This window comes from Rasamsonia byssochlamydoides (genome assembly GCF_041956645.1).
Source record: "Rasamsonia byssochlamydoides strain NRRL 3658 unplaced genomic scaffold VTN77scaffold_46, whole genome shotgun sequence".
In the NCBI taxonomy this organism is placed as follows: Eukaryota; Fungi; Ascomycota; class Eurotiomycetes; order Eurotiales; family Trichocomaceae; genus Rasamsonia; species Rasamsonia byssochlamydoides.
The window spans coordinates 40,460-57,891 of record NW_027192429.1 but is presented as its reverse complement, the minus strand read 5'-3'; the positions used below and the strand labels follow the sequence as shown (position 1 = coordinate 57,891).

The 17,432-nt window shown below is 49.5% G+C and overlaps 5 protein-coding genes across 5 annotated transcripts; 1 reads left to right on the top strand and 4 right to left on the bottom strand.

The window, feature by feature from the left end:
- Positions 1 to 2,855: 2,855 nt before the first annotated feature.
- Positions 2,856 to 6,203, bottom strand: VTN77DRAFT_6102 (uncharacterized protein; the record flags this gene model as incomplete). The annotated part of the gene is made up of 4 exons (XM_069422344.1): positions 2,856 to 5,473; positions 5,527 to 5,574; positions 5,625 to 5,704; positions 5,758 to 6,203. 4 exons carry the CDS (start codon positions 6,201 to 6,203, stop codon positions 2,856 to 2,858), a joined length of 3,192 nt encoding a protein of 1,063 aa, XP_069276357.1.
- Positions 6,204 to 8,626: 2,423 nt separating this feature from the next.
- VTN77DRAFT_6101 (uncharacterized protein) lies at positions 8,627 to 9,779 on the top strand (the record flags this gene model as incomplete). Its single annotated transcript, XM_069422343.1, has 5 exons — positions 8,627 to 8,686; positions 8,788 to 8,851; positions 8,950 to 9,272; positions 9,421 to 9,519; positions 9,603 to 9,779. The coding sequence occupies 5 exons, from the start codon at positions 8,627 to 8,629 to the stop codon at positions 9,777 to 9,779; spliced, it is 723 nt and encodes a 240-aa protein (XP_069276356.1).
- A 391-nt stretch (positions 9,780 to 10,170) lies between these two features.
- Positions 10,171 to 11,554, bottom strand: VTN77DRAFT_6100 (uncharacterized protein; the record flags this gene model as incomplete). Its single annotated transcript, XM_069422342.1, has 3 exons — positions 10,171 to 10,969; positions 11,025 to 11,478; positions 11,545 to 11,554. 3 exons carry the CDS (start codon positions 11,552 to 11,554, stop codon positions 10,171 to 10,173), a joined length of 1,263 nt encoding a protein of 420 aa, XP_069276355.1.
- Positions 11,555 to 12,248: 694 nt separating this feature from the next.
- VTN77DRAFT_6099 (uncharacterized protein) lies at positions 12,249 to 13,106 on the bottom strand (the record flags this gene model as incomplete). Its single annotated transcript, XM_069422339.1, has 4 exons — positions 12,249 to 12,338; positions 12,419 to 12,480; positions 12,553 to 12,898; positions 12,960 to 13,106. 4 exons carry the CDS (start codon positions 13,104 to 13,106, stop codon positions 12,249 to 12,251), a joined length of 645 nt encoding a protein of 214 aa, XP_069276354.1.
- Positions 13,107 to 13,774: 668 nt separating this feature from the next.
- On the bottom strand, positions 13,775 to 16,362 carry VTN77DRAFT_6098 (uncharacterized protein; the record flags this gene model as incomplete). Its single annotated transcript, XM_069422338.1, has 3 exons — positions 13,775 to 14,690; positions 14,749 to 15,335; positions 15,394 to 16,362. The coding sequence occupies 3 exons, from the start codon at positions 16,360 to 16,362 to the stop codon at positions 13,775 to 13,777; spliced, it is 2,472 nt and encodes an 823-aa protein (XP_069276353.1).
- Between the last annotated feature and the right edge of the window lie 1,070 nt (positions 16,363 to 17,432).

Here is a 17,432-nt window from a genome sequence, read left to right as displayed (position 1 = left end):
TACTCAGTGCTCTAATTTGCTTGGTACGAAATCTCCAGGCTGCAGCAGCTGAATCTCCTTCCTTATTGTCCAGGAGTCCTTCATGGAATAGGTCACTTTCTCAGAGCTTGAGTGGACCAATAGTGACCAGACTGACGGGACGACACAAGCAAGTACACCGCCTTATTTGGGCCCAGATCTTACAAAACATGTTTTCTTATTCTCGATCTTCCACCACCGAAATCAATACGCTTGGCAAAGATATCCAGATAGGGAGAACTGGCGCTTAACTTGGTCTCCGGAGTGGAAGCAATATACGGAGTACTGGATGGGGAGAAAGGGACACGAATGACGGTTCATCATTGACAGATTGTTGATTGCTGGTTGCTGATTACTGCTAGCTTGTGCCGGAGCTCCTACTAAGCGAATGGCCCACAGTATAAGGCTGTGTATGGAGGACGGAGTGCTCCATACAGTTCACCTCAGTACTATGCTGCATGCAGCCAATTTTATCACGTATTCACGTCCGTGGGGCTCTTTTTTTGCCTTCTTCTTTTTCCTTTTTTCTCCTTTTTAATTTAAATTTGCTTTGGGCCTAGGATCCTTGCCAATGACAACAATAAGGATAAAGAGAACTACAGCAACAAAAAAAAAAGAAAATGGGCATTGTCCAGTAAAACGTAAGCTGTGTCTTTCTTACTCCTTTTTTTTTCATTTGTTTATTTACTTCTTGCTTAATTAGCCCAAGCACATGATAGTAAGTATGCAGAGAACTACAGCAACAAAATAACAACAAAACAACAACAACAACAACAACAACAACAACAACAACAAAAAAGGCATTGTCTAGTAAAACATAAGCTGTGTTTATTTCTTAATTGACCAAATTTCGTAGTCAAGCACATGCCCATGCCCGTACCCATTCCCATGCCAATGCCATGGGCTGGGCTGACATGACATGACAGCTCGCGTTCCATGGTCGAGTCGAGTCCACCATACCTTTTTTTCTTGTTTTCTTGCCGATAAAGTAAGTAAATTCTTAGCATCGATCAATCAAGTAAGTGTCAAAAGTCGGGAGCGTGTGCCAAGTTCAATTCCCGTCGGATCCGGATTCGATGGTGAAATTCTTGATTTTTAGGTAGATGTACTGAGTAAATAGTATAATATGATTGGTTAGACTAGAGAGAGTACCCAACAGAGTTAGGTAAAATTTTACTGTATCCATGGATGGTTAGGTAGGTACCTGCAGAGAGTTACCTACTTATAGTATTCCTCTTATTGTTATTAGTATAGCAAATCGCACATGTATGTAGAGTACATAGGCACCTAGGTAGGTGAGTGAAAATATATATGTATAAATAGTGCAAAAAATCGGCTGCCGATTCGGGGCGGATCTTGCTCGTAAGGTAGGTATGTAAATAGAGTAAGGAATAGAATCACCGGAAACAGCCATGGCCAAGATAGGTATGTTATGTTAGTATGGCAAGATAATTAGGTCAATAGAGACCAGATTTATTTCTTTTCTTTTTTTCCCCCTATTTATACGCATAAATCCCTAGCTAGAAACCACTGGAATATGTAGGCTACGTATGTACGTACTGTATCTAACCTACTGAGCTCTCCTTTTTTTTTCTCCTTCGTGAAGACGATCAATCAGTCTATTTATTTGCCTACTGAGAACTATATAGAGTAGAACTCCTCCTAGCTTGACAGGACTAAAAAAACGATGGTGGTTAGAGAAGATCGAATCAGATCAGATCAGATCAGATCAGAATCATGAGAAATCAGGCTGATTGGATATTTTTATTTTATAAGCCCTCAAAGTCCTGAATGGAAGCTGTCTTCTCGAATAGGTAAACCACCTACCTGCTTTTTTCACGGGTGAGATCGCTTTTTTTTTCGTTCCTGGGGAAGCTGACAGTCGCTAAGTAGTCATTCTTTTTTTTTATATATGTACTATTTTTATTTATCTAAAAAAAATTGTAAGTCGCCAAGAACGTAGGATTTGGGTTTAAGTTGCGACAAACTCGTCTTGTCACTGAATACCTAATCTACTAGGCACTCTTTTTTTTTAATTAACTGTTGTAACGCTACCGTGGCTGCAGGAGCCCTGGAGGGAGTCTTTATTTGATTGCCTACCTACCTAGGTACGGAGTAGATACTGAGTACACACTTACGTTGTCACCCGCATGTGGTAAGAGCACCTTTTCTTACTACTTGATGCTTGACTATTGCAATTGTACAGTACAGTACAGTACAATCCTCAGGGGAGTTATTTAGTTATTTTATTGAGCTGTAGACAGCCAGCTACCCCGCTATCCAGCTATCTACCTACCTACCTAGGTAACTACCTTCACTTCACCATCCGTGACGATGCTCTGTTCAAGTGGATCTGCTCTGATCTGATCTCAGACATAAAAAAGCCAGCTATCCATCGAGTGTGCTTTCTTTCCAACCTTGCATGCAGCCTAGGAAAAAAAAATCGAAGGAACGGTAATAATAGCCCATCCATGTGCTGAACTTGCCTGTGCGTGGACAAGAGATGAAGTATAAAAGGAAAGACAATGCTATTAAAACAATGCATGCATCAGTCAGGATGACTCGAATCCAAACTCCTTGACCCGCCTCACTCCATCCCTTGCTTTTGCTTCCAAGCATGATAAAGAAAAAGGGAAAAAAGTGCAATTCAATTCAATTCAAAAGAAACCTCGCGATAACACGTGTGACCCATCGGAATCATCCCGGTGCAGAAAAAAAGGCAGGAAAAGAAAAAAAAAAAGCTAGCCAGATCTGATCGATACAGAAGAGAAAAAGGATATAGGAAGGATATAGGCTGGTGTGAATGAAAACAGTCATGCATGCAAATCGTTCGTCGTTCACATTGTAACAACGACATCGCCGTCAGCATCCACCTCGTCAACCACTTCTCCTTCAGCGTCCACGTCGCTATCGTTTGCAGACACCTCGATGCTCTCCGGGGGCGGAACGACGACCTCGACCTTCCCGTCGCTGCTCCCGGGCTTCTTGTCCTCGTCAACAGCCTTCCCATTTTTGCGACGAGGCGTAGAGTGACTTGTGCTTGATGCCCGAGAATCGCCATTCGCGACCGTCTCATCGGCCTGTTCCACCCCGTTCGTCGACAGCTTTCGCTCGCCGGAGTCATGGGAAGAATTACTATTCCCTGTTGCTGTGTGATCGGCATCCACAGCCATCTCCGGCTCATCGACTATGGCACTTTCTCCCACGTCCTCTGCTCTCTCCTCTGCTTTCCCATTCCCATTGACTGTGGGAGACTCGACAGCAGAGACCGGTTCAGTGAACTTCGAACTTCTCCCTCGTCTAACAGACATCGGGCGTCCCGTCGTAGGCGTTCCAGCGGTGTAAGTTGATGAGCGTCTTGGAGTGGTGCGGCTACTGGTGCGAGAGGCCGGAGTATACGAGACTCTATTATAATTAGTTTTACTACCCCAGGGACGACCAGGGCGTCTTTTCACTGGAGGAGCCTGGATCGGCGGGTAGATCTCGAATCGAGTAGGCGGGATACCGGCAGCTGGGTTGGGCTCCTCGGTTGTGTTGGCTGCGGGAGCAGAGGAACCGCTGTCGCCATTCACTTTATTCGCCGACGCACTATCGAGAGCACTCGTCGACGGAGGCCCTGCTGGGGCGTATGGCACTTGCCCATTTCGGGCTCCATTCGTGTCACCGTTCCATCCTTGAATCGCGGCGCTGCCCTCTTCAAGTTTAGTCTTGCTTCCCTCTTCGCCGTCACCTTCATCATCTTCATCCGGACCATCCCGTGGAGCGACAGTATGCAATTGAGTGCGATCATAATGTGACTGATTGTTGCGTCCCATGACGTACGGCGTCCATACGAGAGCGAGAGGGTTCAGCTTCACATACCCTTTGCTCTCCCAATTTCGAATATATTCCTCGAAATATTGATAATTCAGCCGTAACGCATAAGTCTTCGTGACCGGGTCTCTGACGAGAGCGCGTAACCCTTCCAGACCGGAAACGATATCATCTGGAGTCATGCCAGTACGCTCCGAGAGCTCAGCGATGCTGATGGGAGTTTTCTGGTTGCGCAACTGGTAGCTCAACACCAGCCGCCAGTAATTGCGATAGGACACCAGTCCCATGTCCGAAAGGGGTTTCTCAGGCGAACCCGTCTTCTTTTCGACACGCGTCAGAAGATAGGAGAAGTCAATAAGGAGATTTCCGTAACCTTTGCGCTGGTGAATGGGAAGCGTCAGGATACAGGAGACGTTGTTGGACGAGCTGGGCCGCTTCTCTTTACTGAAGTAGCCAACGAAGTGACATCCATATTCGTCGTATTCCGTCATCACATAGAAAAGGAATGGCTCCACGTCATAGTAGAGAGTCTTAGACCCCAGAAACAATTTCGCGAGGAGACACAGGTTTTGGCAGTACACGGGATTCTTGCGTCCGTCCACCTCGAAAATGGAAATCGAGCCGTCGCGGTAGATCTCATCCCCAGGAGGATGCTTCGCCGGACACTTGAGTTTGTGCCGCCACGCAACGAAATCGGAATTCATATACTTGAGGCAAAACTCGCAGATGTACAGCACGCGGTTGCGGCTGTACTCTTCGGGATACGGTGCTGCATACCAAGTCTCGATCTCGTAACCGCCGAAGTTGATCCACTTGATTTTGCTTGGAGGACCAGACACCTTCTGCGACGCTCGGTGATTGGTCTCACCAGCCATTTCGGCTTCTTTGGCTTTCTTCTGCCAGTCCTCCTCCGCTCTTCTCCGCGCAAGCTCGAACCTCTCACGGTCGGCCTGGGTAGGAAGGGTTCTACTGGTATCCGCATCCTCTTCCGATAATATACCGCCGTAGGGTTTCGACTTCAATTCATCCGTCTCACGATCGTGGAAGGAGTAGAACGGCGAGATGTAGTTCGGCGGAATAGGAGCAAAGTGGCTTTGAGGCTCTTCTTCCACCGGGGGCGGCTTCGGAACCCTGCGTCTCCGATTCTTGGGACGAGGTCGAGAATTGAGGATTTTAGCCGTCTTGACAGGGTCCAGGCGAAAAGCAAGGACGAGCTTGCCAAGCTTCTTCTGGACCACCCGGCACAGCTCCTTGTCTGCTTTTCGAGTTCGGCGCGGACGAGTACGGGCCAAAGCTTGTGTCTCCACAGATTCGTTAGCGTCCGTGGGGACTGCCGCGTCTGTGCCACGATCCAACCGCGACGGCGTCTGGCGCTGTCGCTTGCGCAGGACGGGCGTGTGATCATCCATATCAGCAGAAGTTTTTCTCTTCCGCAGCGACCGCGTCCCTTCCATCGGGTCGTCATCGATGATCAAATTGTTGAAAATGGAATGAGAAGCAGGACCTGATGATCCAGTCGACGCGGGGAGAAGATCTCTCTCAATATTTTGAGGAGCAGCTCTTCGCCGCGTGGCGGTCTCCTCAGCAGGATCTGGTTCCAGTTTGTTCTGTACGCAGGTGGGACATCTCCAAGTTTCCGCATCTGCTGGATTGTCAGCTTACACTCCTTTGATTTTAAGCTCACGGAGGACGTACCATCATTTTCACTGAGAGCATTCTGTTCTCGGGCACATTGTCTATGGGCTGGACACACGGTAAGCCTTGGTCAACACTGAGGGGGAATGTCAACGTACAGTGATCACCGCAAACTGCACAGGTCAAGTATTCCTCAAATTCCTCAGAAGGATCGTGCTCTTCATCTTGTCCACAGAATCTACCAGCTTGTCAGTCTGTCATCTTTTGGGTCGAAAATCGTTCTGCACTCACATGCAGTTCCCGCGACTGGATTTATCCGCTTCGGCCTCATCGTGGTCACTGCTTTCAGCTTCCCATTCTTCTGCCTCACCATCTGACTCGTCGTAAGCCACGTCTCCGTCAGCATCCTCCGCCTCAGACCCTAAACGCGCACTTGCAGCCCTTCTTTTGCCTTTTCGGGTCTTCACAGTGTCAACAAACTCGTCGTCGTCGTCATCAAGCGACCTTGGCTCCTCTTCTTCCGATTCTGCCTCGTCTGTTGGCTCCGACTCCACAGCGGCTTCGTCGTCCTCAGCTTGCTCTCCCGCATCTGCTTTGTGAACAGCATCCTGCAACTGCTGATCCATCTCATACAGATCCGGGTCCTCTTCCCCTTCGGCGTCTTGGTCGCTATCGACCACGTCCGTTTGAGGGTTCGTTCTGGGATCGTCATAGGTGGCCGGCATGGTCGCCGCCATGGTATAGGTAACCGCCGTCGCCAGATTGAGCCTGATCCCTGCGCCACTCGCAACCCTGTAGATTTTCCTGAACAGACCCACGATTGAGACGATTTAGGCTCCTCGTTGCGAGGAGGCCGTCACCTGAGCTTAAAGGAATGAGGCATCGGAGAGTTGCCACCGACGGCAATTAAAGAGACACGTAACGTCGTAATATGTTCAAATAATCGCGCCTCTGTAATTTCTTCGGACTGCAACGAGAAAGGACTGCTCGAGAAGCTTTGTGGCGTCAGTTGAGGAAAGTCAAGGGTCGTCGAAAAATGCGCCCCGATCAGATCGAGATGTCGCCACAGGGACAACATGCAGGGGGGACGCAAAAACACGTACCTTGACGCGTAAATCCGCAGCAGGGACGACAATCAGGCTGCTTTTCGCGCTCTTTGAATGCGATACGGCGCTCCGATGCCCCTTCTCGTGCCGTGCCGGTTGAGGTTGTTGGATCGTTGATCAGTCAGCAACGCCAAGCCAGGAAGACAGCGCTAAGCCGTTTCTGGCCGACAGCCGTCTTCCGAGCGACCTCGACGGTGACGCCGGACATCATCCCCTCTCTCGCTCTGTGAACATTATCTCATTGCCGCCGGTCTCTCAGAGCCAATTGACCGTGCTCGAGGCAGACAGAAGAAGCTCCTTTACCATACCTTCGCGCCAGTTGATTGAATTAATTATCAGCTACAATGGGTGTCCCCTTCGAGGCTTTGATTCCGTATGGAATCATCATTGGCGTAAGTGTCGCCTGACTTTCGTTCTCTGACCTCCAGCTTACCATGTGGACACTGGACAGATGTTTGGCATCACCGGAGCCGGTCTCAGCATTGTCAAGTACTACGCGAATGATCACAAGAAGGCGAGGTGGAACCTCGATGCGTGGGATAGGGTAAGTCCAGTCTTATCGGTTGGTTGATTATCGTGCGTACGTGAGCTTGGCTAACTGTGGAGCAGCAAAGTATGTAGAGCCCGAGTTCTGAAAAGTGTTGAAGTCCCTCGATGCTAACCTCGGAAACAGTGATGGAGAGAGATCTGCGGATAACAGGAAAATTGAGAGGACAGTCAGGCAATGCCGAGGCCCCGAAGGGCTTCGAAGTGAGCAATCCATGGAGGGTACGGCAGCCATCTATACCAGTTTTTTTTTTTTTTGCTGCGATGCTGACGGGCAACAGGTCGAGAAGAGAATTGCTTAGAGAAAAAAATTATCTCTTTTTCCAATTCTAAATTCCCTTTTGCCCTTCATATCCATATACCTGCTGCTTTAAAACTGCATTGTACAGTACTATGACCCCAATAGCCAGCTTGGGAAATGAATCCAATCAAGTCATTTGAGAAACTAAGCCCTGAATCCCCTGGATCTCTTCCTCCTGGAAATGCACCACAACGCCAAGCGTAGACCCTGTCATCTTCAGTGTTTAGCGTTAGAAGGACTTCCTACTCGCCACGGACCCTCCTTTTGACCTGGTTTCCGGTCAGAATGAGTTGACCCTCGATGTCCTCCTCGTTCCCGTCCAAGATCATTCTCACGCAAACCCAAGAAGAGGGGAGGAAAAAAGGGTAGGCGGGGTCAGATTGGATGGAAGGAGGGGCACTGGAAAAAACACAAATAAAATGCACAATATATTGCACAATATATCAACAGGGAGAAGAAAAAAGAAGAAGAAGGACCTGGGAAAAAATTGTATCCAAAAAGATGATTGCGGCTTGCCTTGATCGAAAAAGCGACCTTTAGATAGCAGTAACCGCAGAAAACCGGACGAGATAGATTTACATGTCAGGTCCATATAAAAATTCACAATGCAAAGTTTTAAGTCCCATGCTTATCACCTCATGACTGTACTCCGGAGTATGTACTCCGTACACAACTTAAGATTATTAGATTATCTAACGATGAGTTAGCTCTCCTTGGCAATCGCTTATCATGATTCCGTGCTCGATCTTCCCCGCAATTGTGGAATACGGAACCCCACGTTTTCGAGAATATGAAATACGGAGATTCTCAGTTGAGTCTCTATGTATAGTACCCGCGTCCCTTCTGGCCGAAATCGGATAATAACGGGTATCTCCGCGACAATCTTACCTAGGTAGTCTACGCCGGTGATTTCCCGGGAAAGAATCCGTAGGTACATAGATACTTAATTAACTACCTCATTGTACGGAGTACTGTACTGTACTGTGTTTATTTTGTCTCCGAAACACGTTCTGACCCGGTGAGCCAAAGTTTCTATCCAGCCATCCATCAAATGGGAGTTTCTCCGAGGTTCTTGTCAAGCCGTTCTTACTATTCCTACTATCTGCGTCCCTTCCATAGTCGGTTCTTCTATTGCAACTCCGGTGTTAATATTGTTTCCACCTCACGCTCTAGTATCGCTTTATCAACATCCTCTAGAATACGCACGATGTCGTCGTCAACCCTCGAGCAGAAGATTGAGATACTGCAGAAATTTTCTCCTTGCGATGTACGTCAGTTAATTACCTGGAGAAAGATACCTACTGAGCTGTTATTGTTTCGTGTAAATCTGTATGCTGAACGAAAGGAAATCCTGCCAATTAAAAATAGGTCTCTGATGCCCTGTTGAAACTGCAAAAGGGTAACCCGCGTGCAGGACACCTCGCGGATATCAGTAAGTTTGCAGCCACTCACTCTCCTTCCAGCCCCATTGAGTCCAGAGTTTGGAGTTTTAATGGCGGTTGGTTATATATACTGATCTAATATATCCAGCCCCATTCTCCCCCTTCATCGGCCGCCACCCCAACCAAACCAAGATCATCGGCCCAGCCTCAACATTCAAATTCGTCGCGAAAGATGCACCAACTCCGGAGGTCGCGGCCGCGGAGCCAGAAAAGCACGGCTTTCCCCCCGGCAAGCACTGGGTTGACTGGGCGCAGCCCGGGACGGTCGTCGTCATCGAGCAGCCTGCGGCTCAGCACTGTGCCGTGCTGGGCGGGATCATGGCTGCGCGCATGAAGTATCTTGGCGTCAAGGCGGCGGTCGTTAATGGGAGAGTAAGGGATTTGGCGGAGTTGCATGGGTCGGGGTTGCATGTACGTATAGTATATCCATATTGTCTATCTACCGACTTACTCCCAACGCCAACGCTACCGTCCAACCCCATTGGAGACTGGAAAATTCTTTCTTTCCACCTAATCATCTCCCGATCCATCGTTTCATACGCTGATTATCATGCTACAGGTCTGGGCACGAGCAACATCAACCGTCGGCACCGGCGCCGAAGCAAAGCCCGGAGAACGCGACGTACCGATATCCTTCGGAGGAGTCACCGTATCACCCGTAAGTAGTAACACCATAAACTCATAAATAAACAGAAAGCCCCCATCATTGACTTCAAATGCTCACATTGTTTACTTTTCCAGGGCGACATCATCGTCGCAGACCCCCTCGAAGGCGTCGTCGTCATCCCCCGTGACCTCCTCGATGAAGTACTCGAGCTGATGCCGCAGCTCGTGGAGCAGGATGAGAAGGTGAAAGCGGATGTGGAGAGGGGGGTGGAGGTGTTTGAGGCATTTAAGCGGCATCGTACGCTGAAATGAGATAGTATAGTACAGTACATATACTCAGGAGATAGAATGTTCAATGTTGCCATGCAATTGTTGTTACTGTTATGGTTGGATATACCACCCCATTGTCATTGTCATTGTCGTGTTAAGCTGTTCACATACCTTACGTTAAATTATCGGAGAGATTGTTCTACTCCAGTCTATCTGATTGACTGACTGATTAACTGGTTGATCAATTGATTGATTGATATAGGCAAATGCAATGCAATTTCATTCCTATCAAAGTAGTCAAAGGTATCATACCGCAACCTGGTACTCGTACACCGAAAAAAAAAAGGAAAACACAAAGACAGACAAAAAGAAAGAGGCGCGACGATGCCATTTGTCTAGCGGGGAAGAGAATGATTTATGTTTAATGGGCTTTTTACTCAGCAACCCATACGGCCGCCATACCCATACCCGTCCCCACACACATACTCGTCACGCCAATCTTCTTGTTCGTCCGCCTCAGCTCCGTCAGTAGCGTGCTGACCTGTCGAGCCCCCGTGCAGCCCAGCGGGTGGCCAAAGGCAATGGCGCCGCCCTTGGGGTTGACCTTCTCGAAGGGCAGGCCCAGCTCCTTGACGCACCACACGCACTGCGACGCAAACGCCTCGTTGATCTCGTAGATGTCAACGTCCTCCTTGGTAATGCCGGCCTTTTCCAGAGCCACGGGGATGGCCTTCCACGGCCCGATGCCCATGAGCAACGGCTTGACGCCTACCACGCTGGCCGTCACGTACTTGCCAATAATCTTCTGGCCCAGGCGCTCTGCCGTCGAGCGCTTCATGAGCAGCACCGCAGCTGCGCCGTCAGACACCTGCGACGCGTTGCCTGCGTGGATGGTGCCGTTCTTGGCAAAGGCCGGCCGGATCTTGCTCAGCGACTCGGGCGTGATGCCCTCGCGGATCCCGTCGTCCGCCTTGACGGTGATGGTCTTCTCCTGGTTGGTCTTAGGATCCGTCCATTTAACTTCCAGCGGGTAGATCTCCTCGTCGAAGAGGCCGGCCTTCTGGGCCTTGGCGGCCTTCTGGTACGAAGACGCAGCGAACGCGTCTTGCTCGGCACGGGTGATGTTGCGGTCCTGGGCCATCTGCTCAGAGAGGACACCCATGGGGACCTTGCAGTTGGCTGCTTCCATATGGCTCTCCAGCAACTCGGAGAACTCCGTGACAGCGCCGGGTCTGCAGCAGCATTATTAGATTAGATCACTATAAGCAGATTGAGAGGGACACATACCCGTACTGCAGGCTCATGCTCTCGACACCAGCACCAACACCGATATCAATCACACCCGCCCTGATCTCATTGGCGATATCGACAATCGCCTGCAGACCACTGGAACATTGCCGGTTCAAGCTCCTGACGGCCGTCGTCTCGGGGAATCCGGCAACGAGGGCCGCAGCGCGGAACTCCGTCGCACCACCACCGGGGGGCAGGACAGAGCCCACGGCAATGTCGTTGACCAGTTTCGGATCAATCCTGCTGCGGCTGATGAGGCCCTTGAAAACGCCCGCCAGCAGGTCGGCCGCGGCGGTGTCCTTGAAGCCACCTTTTCCGCCCTTGGTGATGGCCGTCCGGAGAGCGCAGGTGACGACGATGTCGTCAGGATGCTTCTCCGTGAGCGCGGCCACACCAGTCGGTTTCGACTGGGACGTGAAGTGGGAAGCGACCTGGGAGAGCCGTTGCTGTGCTAGAAACAGTCACATGTCAGCCGGATTATACAGGACGTGGGTCCATCAATTCGTAGAGTATATACCTTGAGACATGGTGATATCTATACGTATCTGTCAAAATTTTTAAAAACAGACAAAAGGAAGACTGAGAAAGACACCAGCAAATGCAGTAGAGGCAGGGAATGCGTGAGAATAAGCAATGGTGTCTGTCTTCCCTTTTGTGCTGTGTTAACTCGGACCTATTGACCTATTATATCATCGGCCCGCGTGAAATGAGCTTGCCTAGCCAGAAGATGCCGAGGTTTACCGCATCATCGTTTGTCCGAGGCCGATGATCATGCATCATGCGACAACACCCGGTATTAGAGTGATCTTTGCATGTGAAAGCCAGCTAATATGACCGACTCTGTTTCCAACGGTGATAATGGAATCACAAGCTTCCTGCTTTATCATTCCCAGTCAAACTTCAATTCCTGATTCCAATAATATATCCTTGATGTTTCCGAGGTTAACTACCTACCTAGGTAGGTAGAAGATTTGATAGATACCTAGATAGATAGCTCCACGCTTTGAGTTCCATTACAATACTGGCGTAGATATATAATTGCTGTTGGCCTTGTTCCGAGTACCTACTGTGGTGTATACAGTACAGCACGCTAAATTGGTATTGGCATCATAGAGAGTTGCCTTTTCCCTTCTTGAAATGCTTGCTCGTATGGTACAGTGCAGTATATATGATGTTTTGATGGATTAGGGAGGTAGGTAGGTATCATGACTATCATGGCTATTACTTCCCGGCTTGATTGTCCGTCCGTCTGCTGGGCTGTGGAGCAGGAGAGAAGAGCGAGTTGATCGTTGCGAAGAATTCCTTCCGGAACTGGAAGTTGAAGTTGATCAGCCTGCGATCGCAAAAGCAACCAGGAATTGCAGGCGACAGGATGGTGCCAGCTAACTCACCTCTTCAAACGGATGATCTTGTGTCTCCCACTCCATGAAGAGAACCGCATATATCAGGATGACTGAAGCGCTTCTCGTCAGAAAAGCAAAAAAAAAATTCCCTGATATGATTAGGTCCATTGCGAACTGCTTACATCCAATTAAACCCCACTGCACCAATTTCGTCGCCTTCACCCACTTGGGCCGCGCGTACTTGAGGGCAGCTCGTCGTCGGTATTTGCGCTCGAGCCGAAACTGATGCTTGGGCGAGAGCTTGGACATGTCCGGCGGCCATTGTCGCTTGGGCTTGTAGGGACTGTAGTATTCATCGCTGCTGCTGCTTCCTTCCTCGAAAGGCGACTCTTCGTACGGGCTTTCGTTATTTGCGGAGGAGGAGGATGGTTTGGAGGAGAGTCGGAAGGGGGAGGACGACAAGGCGACGGAGGTGGTGGACAAGGATCGTCGAGAGGTTGCGAGGGTGTTAGGATAGATGAGGCGATTCTAGTTTTGGCTGTTTTAGATTGAAGAGACAACTGCATGATGACAACTGGGACATGCTTACGCTCCGATTCTGTGATCGAATTGGGGTTGTGCTTCTGCAAACACATGATGCGGCTGCGGATGCGGAACGCGACACGGAGGACTGACAGGCTCGAGCAGACGATGCTGCGATCGAGAATAACTGTCGAGACAGCGAGACGGGCAGCATTGATGAAGAAAAAAATAGATAAAAAAAATAAAGACAAAGGAGATCGCGTTAAGAAGAATCGTAATCGTAGACGCTGCTCTGTTGCGGGAGTATGGAGTGGTAGCCTTGTTGCTCGGCGGAGCACTTTTTGCTCCGATGCGCCGGAAGATCTCCGCGGAGCTTATTTTACTGGAGGTTGGAAGAGAACCAGCTTATTACTCCGTAATGCTAATCATTACTAGAATGGAACTCATATCTAGCACTTCATCAATGCTATGTTTTTGTTCTTCTGATCATCCTGAATTCGAGATGGGAGAGAGAAAGTCATGGGAGAAAGAAAATCATCTATGTACAAGCAAACATAACACATCACAGAACAATGGCTGGGCTGATTCCATTGTCAATTCAACATCATCAGTAAATTCGTTTTCGACTCATGTATCCTCATTCATGAATTCATCCGTCCTTATTCGGACATGCAGACTCATCAAAGCCAGTAAGCAGACTGACTCCTGGACATAATGAACTAGCCATTCCAGCTAGTATGCATATAGAAGATGGTGTCCTCCTATAAACGCCGGCACGTTGACGCCAAACCAAGAAACAAAAACGAAAAAAAAAAACAAAGGAAAGTTAGAAAATGCATGACATAAACAAGGAATTCGTTACGTTTTCGGCCGTTTCCGATATCAAAGCCATCCACCAAGCTCGTTATCATGCTTGGTCTCTGCTCCTTTCTTGTCAAAGCTTAACCCAAGAGAAAGCTTTGGCGGCTCATCAATGCGGTTCTTTTTCGGACTCGCAGCGCCGTTCTTGACAGGCGACTTGGGCGGCGAACCCGGTTCAGGGCCCTCCCGAACAAATGCGTACTCCCAGCCATCTTCTGCTGCGGCCGCAACCCACGTCTTCAGGCAGTCATGGACCGCGGAGTAGAATTTTTCCTTGCAGGTCCGCAGACTGCCACCCATGACTTTCTCGAAGCCCGACGCCCGCAAGTCTTCCCGCAAAGCGTTACGCTCCTCCCGGGTTGGCAGACTTGCAATGAGTCCGTTCATCAGATCCAGGTGCGCGGCGAGATAGTTGGTGGCGTCCCATTCGACCCCTCCAACGTAAGGTGCCGCAGGGACTGGTGGCCTGGGAGCCGGGAAATGCCTCTTCAGGTAATCTTCTCCTGAAGAAGCATCGTCTTGTCGAACCAGTGGCACCACGTTCAAGTGATGCAGGAAAATCCAAAACACCTCCTTCGTAACGTTAGTAACCTCTTTGCACCAAACCCGGTATGGGCGTGGCCGATAGATCTGGGCAATAAACTCCAGAGGCTGGCTCTCGGGAGTGGGGTCCCGGAGATAAGACAGAATCTTGGATGCCCGAGTGGGCATCTCATCGGGAGATGCCGTCGAAAGGTGAGTGAACAGTAGGTTAATGATGATACCCCGCGTGGTGAATTCGCTGGGACCCTTCTTCTCCTCGTCAAAGAGCATTTTCAGCAAAGCCGGGAACAGCTCCCCTTCAACCCTTGTCAGCTGCTTCAGTGCTAATGACGTCGTACAGAGAGCTTTGAGGCACAGCAAGGTTTCGTGGAGGAGATTGTCTTCGTGTTCCTCTCTATTGAAAATGCATCAGTCTCTTTCTTTCTCGTTAGCCAGCCAGGATTGGTACGAACCTCCATTCCACCTTCATGATTCGGTACAAAAGCTGGATGACTTCGTCCATGCCGCCATCGGAGATGAAGGCATCTACCCAGCTCACCGTCTCATTCCTAAGCAATATACGGAGTTTGTGCATCTTTCCCACTTCCACGATTTCGGGCTTTTGCACTTCTCTGAGATAGTGGATGAAATCAGCAGGGTCGGCTGACGGGTCCGTGTGCGCTGTTGTGGGCAGCGAGATAGTTGAGATGGACGCCATCGACGTTGGCCGTCCAAAGTCAATCGATTTCGGACGCTTGTGGGAGCTCCCGCTCTCTGACTTGTGGTGTTTCTTAGGAGAAGAGACGTCCCCCTTGGACAACCCGAACGTTCGACCTCTCGATTGAGAGCGAACGCTCTTGTTGTCGTTAGCAGACTTGTCCTGCGGTATTCCCCACGCTTCCCTTCTCCCTCTCTGGCGGCCTGCGCTGTCAAAAGAGCTCGAGGTGGCTGAGTTGGGGCATGAGTTCTCCGATCGGTCTTTCTGGATGAAGTCAGCCTTGATACTGGTGTCCAGAGACCTCATCTTCTCTCGCATATTTTGGGGTACGTTTCGGGCATCCTGCACAGCGATTAGTTTTCTCAAATGCCGAAATGCCATGTTTCTGTAATTGGCATACCAGAAGTTTCTCGAAATCGCTTTCAATTTGCTTTGGATCTAGCTCTCTTTGAGTTTCAGCTTCCCTCGCATTGAGTGCCGAAACCACGGCCATTACCCGGGAATTTCTCTTAGGGTTTGAATTCTTTTTTGACCCATCACTCGATTGGGACTCGGATGACATGCGTCTGTGTTCAGACCTGCTCTGCACCTTTTCAAGATTTCGTTCCAGCATCTCCTTCACTTTCATGGTGCTGGCAGAGATGTAATCTGATTTTGGGCGGGGCTTTTGAGTCAGGCTTGGCTGATGATAGTCGTAGAAATTCCGTTGCTTTGAAGGGTTATATTGTTTGGGAGTATACAAGGATACTTCCTCTTCGAATGTCCGGCAGCTTTCAGGAACATAGACCTTGCCTGACTGTTCTTGCAACGGCGGTGCAGCAAACTGCGCCCATATCGGAGAGCCAGTCACTTCCATAGGGCTCTGGTTCTCTTTGTCTCGAGCGTCTCTTGAGGGCTCCCCCTTGCGTCCCCGTTGGGATCTCTTCAAGATTGCTGACAGACTAGCGGCGGACTTTGCCTTCTTCATTTTTCTTTCCACAGACTGCTCATCTGTCGCATCAGTTGATTTGGACTCCTTCTTCTCCCGGTCCCTGATTAAAGCCTTGAGTGAGACGGAACTTTTGGTCTTCTTATGCAAGCCTTGCTTGTCCGTCGAACCAAAGGACGACTGCTGCTGACGCACACCGCCTGCGGCGTCCCGGTTGTGAGGTCTCTCTCCTAGCGGTTGTGCGTGTGGATGATCTGCAGGCAGAAACCCCGCCGCCTCGAACGGATTGATCCCGTTCACGGGTCGAGGAACAAGCGCATCGCCCGCGGAGGGGCTCCTCTTGTGGGACCTCAAAGGCATGATGGAACGGAAAACGGAGGGTTTCGATGCAGGACGGATTGCATCGTCAAAAATGGTTGGAGTCTGGGAGTAGGAGGCCATGTCGTTGTTTCCTAGAAACAAACTAAAACTTCTTGCGATGAGAACATGAAACAGAGGCCCAAACAGGGGGGTCCGAGATGAGAACACACCCCAGATTCACCTAAGAACTAAACAAAAAGAAAAGAAAAAACCCCCGTCCCCAAGAGGATTGAGGAACGAGCAGGGCAACGCGAAGTTGCACTGAAGAAGAAGATGTCAATGAGTAGAAAAGAACGGGACCAGCCAAAAACACGAGGGTAAAAAGGCCATTAACCCAACCTCCTGGTGGGAAGAAGAACGAAAACAACAGAACAATAAAGCGGTGAACTCGAAATGCCTGGAGAGCAGTTGACCAGGCAGATGACAAAATGGCATACCGCTGCTCTTTTAGCTTGCCCCATGCTGCGGTCCGTTAATTTTAGTGCTCGCATCCCCCGTGCTCGTAAACAGCGGTGGGGAGCCCGGTTGCTGGGGGCAACGATAGCATCCCCCAGTCCTGTCCCTCGCGTCCAGTGTCCACTCAGTGTCCACCACCTGTTATCGATAAGAGTGTTGTGATCGGATGGATATCTTTGATATTCGGGTTCTACGCGAAAAATTCTTCTTGTTTGCATTCTCCAGGAATTTTCCTGTTGCCAACTTCCTATGCAAGGTGCGGCTCGGTCTTCCGTCAATAATTGCATTCCAAGACCAAAACACACCATCTCCTGTACTACTCTGTACAGGGCCTGTGACATTCCTAGGAGGATTGTCGACACTTGCGTGTCGATGTTGTGGAGACAGGTGGCTGGTCTGCTGCTTAGATTACGAAAAGGGGGCGATAGACTTTGTTAACTATGTTAGATGGTAACATGCTGAGTCAGCATTTTTCCTCGATACGGAGTAGTCTAACCCTTTCAAGCCCTACGCCAGAGACTTGCCTGGTGTCAGATCCGTACAGTAGATCTGTCATAATTATGAAGCTATCTATCACAATCATGAAGCTATATTGGGAGCACAAAGATGTGTAGGAAGTAAAATTCTCTGTCTAATCTAAGCAAGGGTATGAGTTTATGTTAAGGGGGAAGGAACATAAGTGAAAACCTTAATCA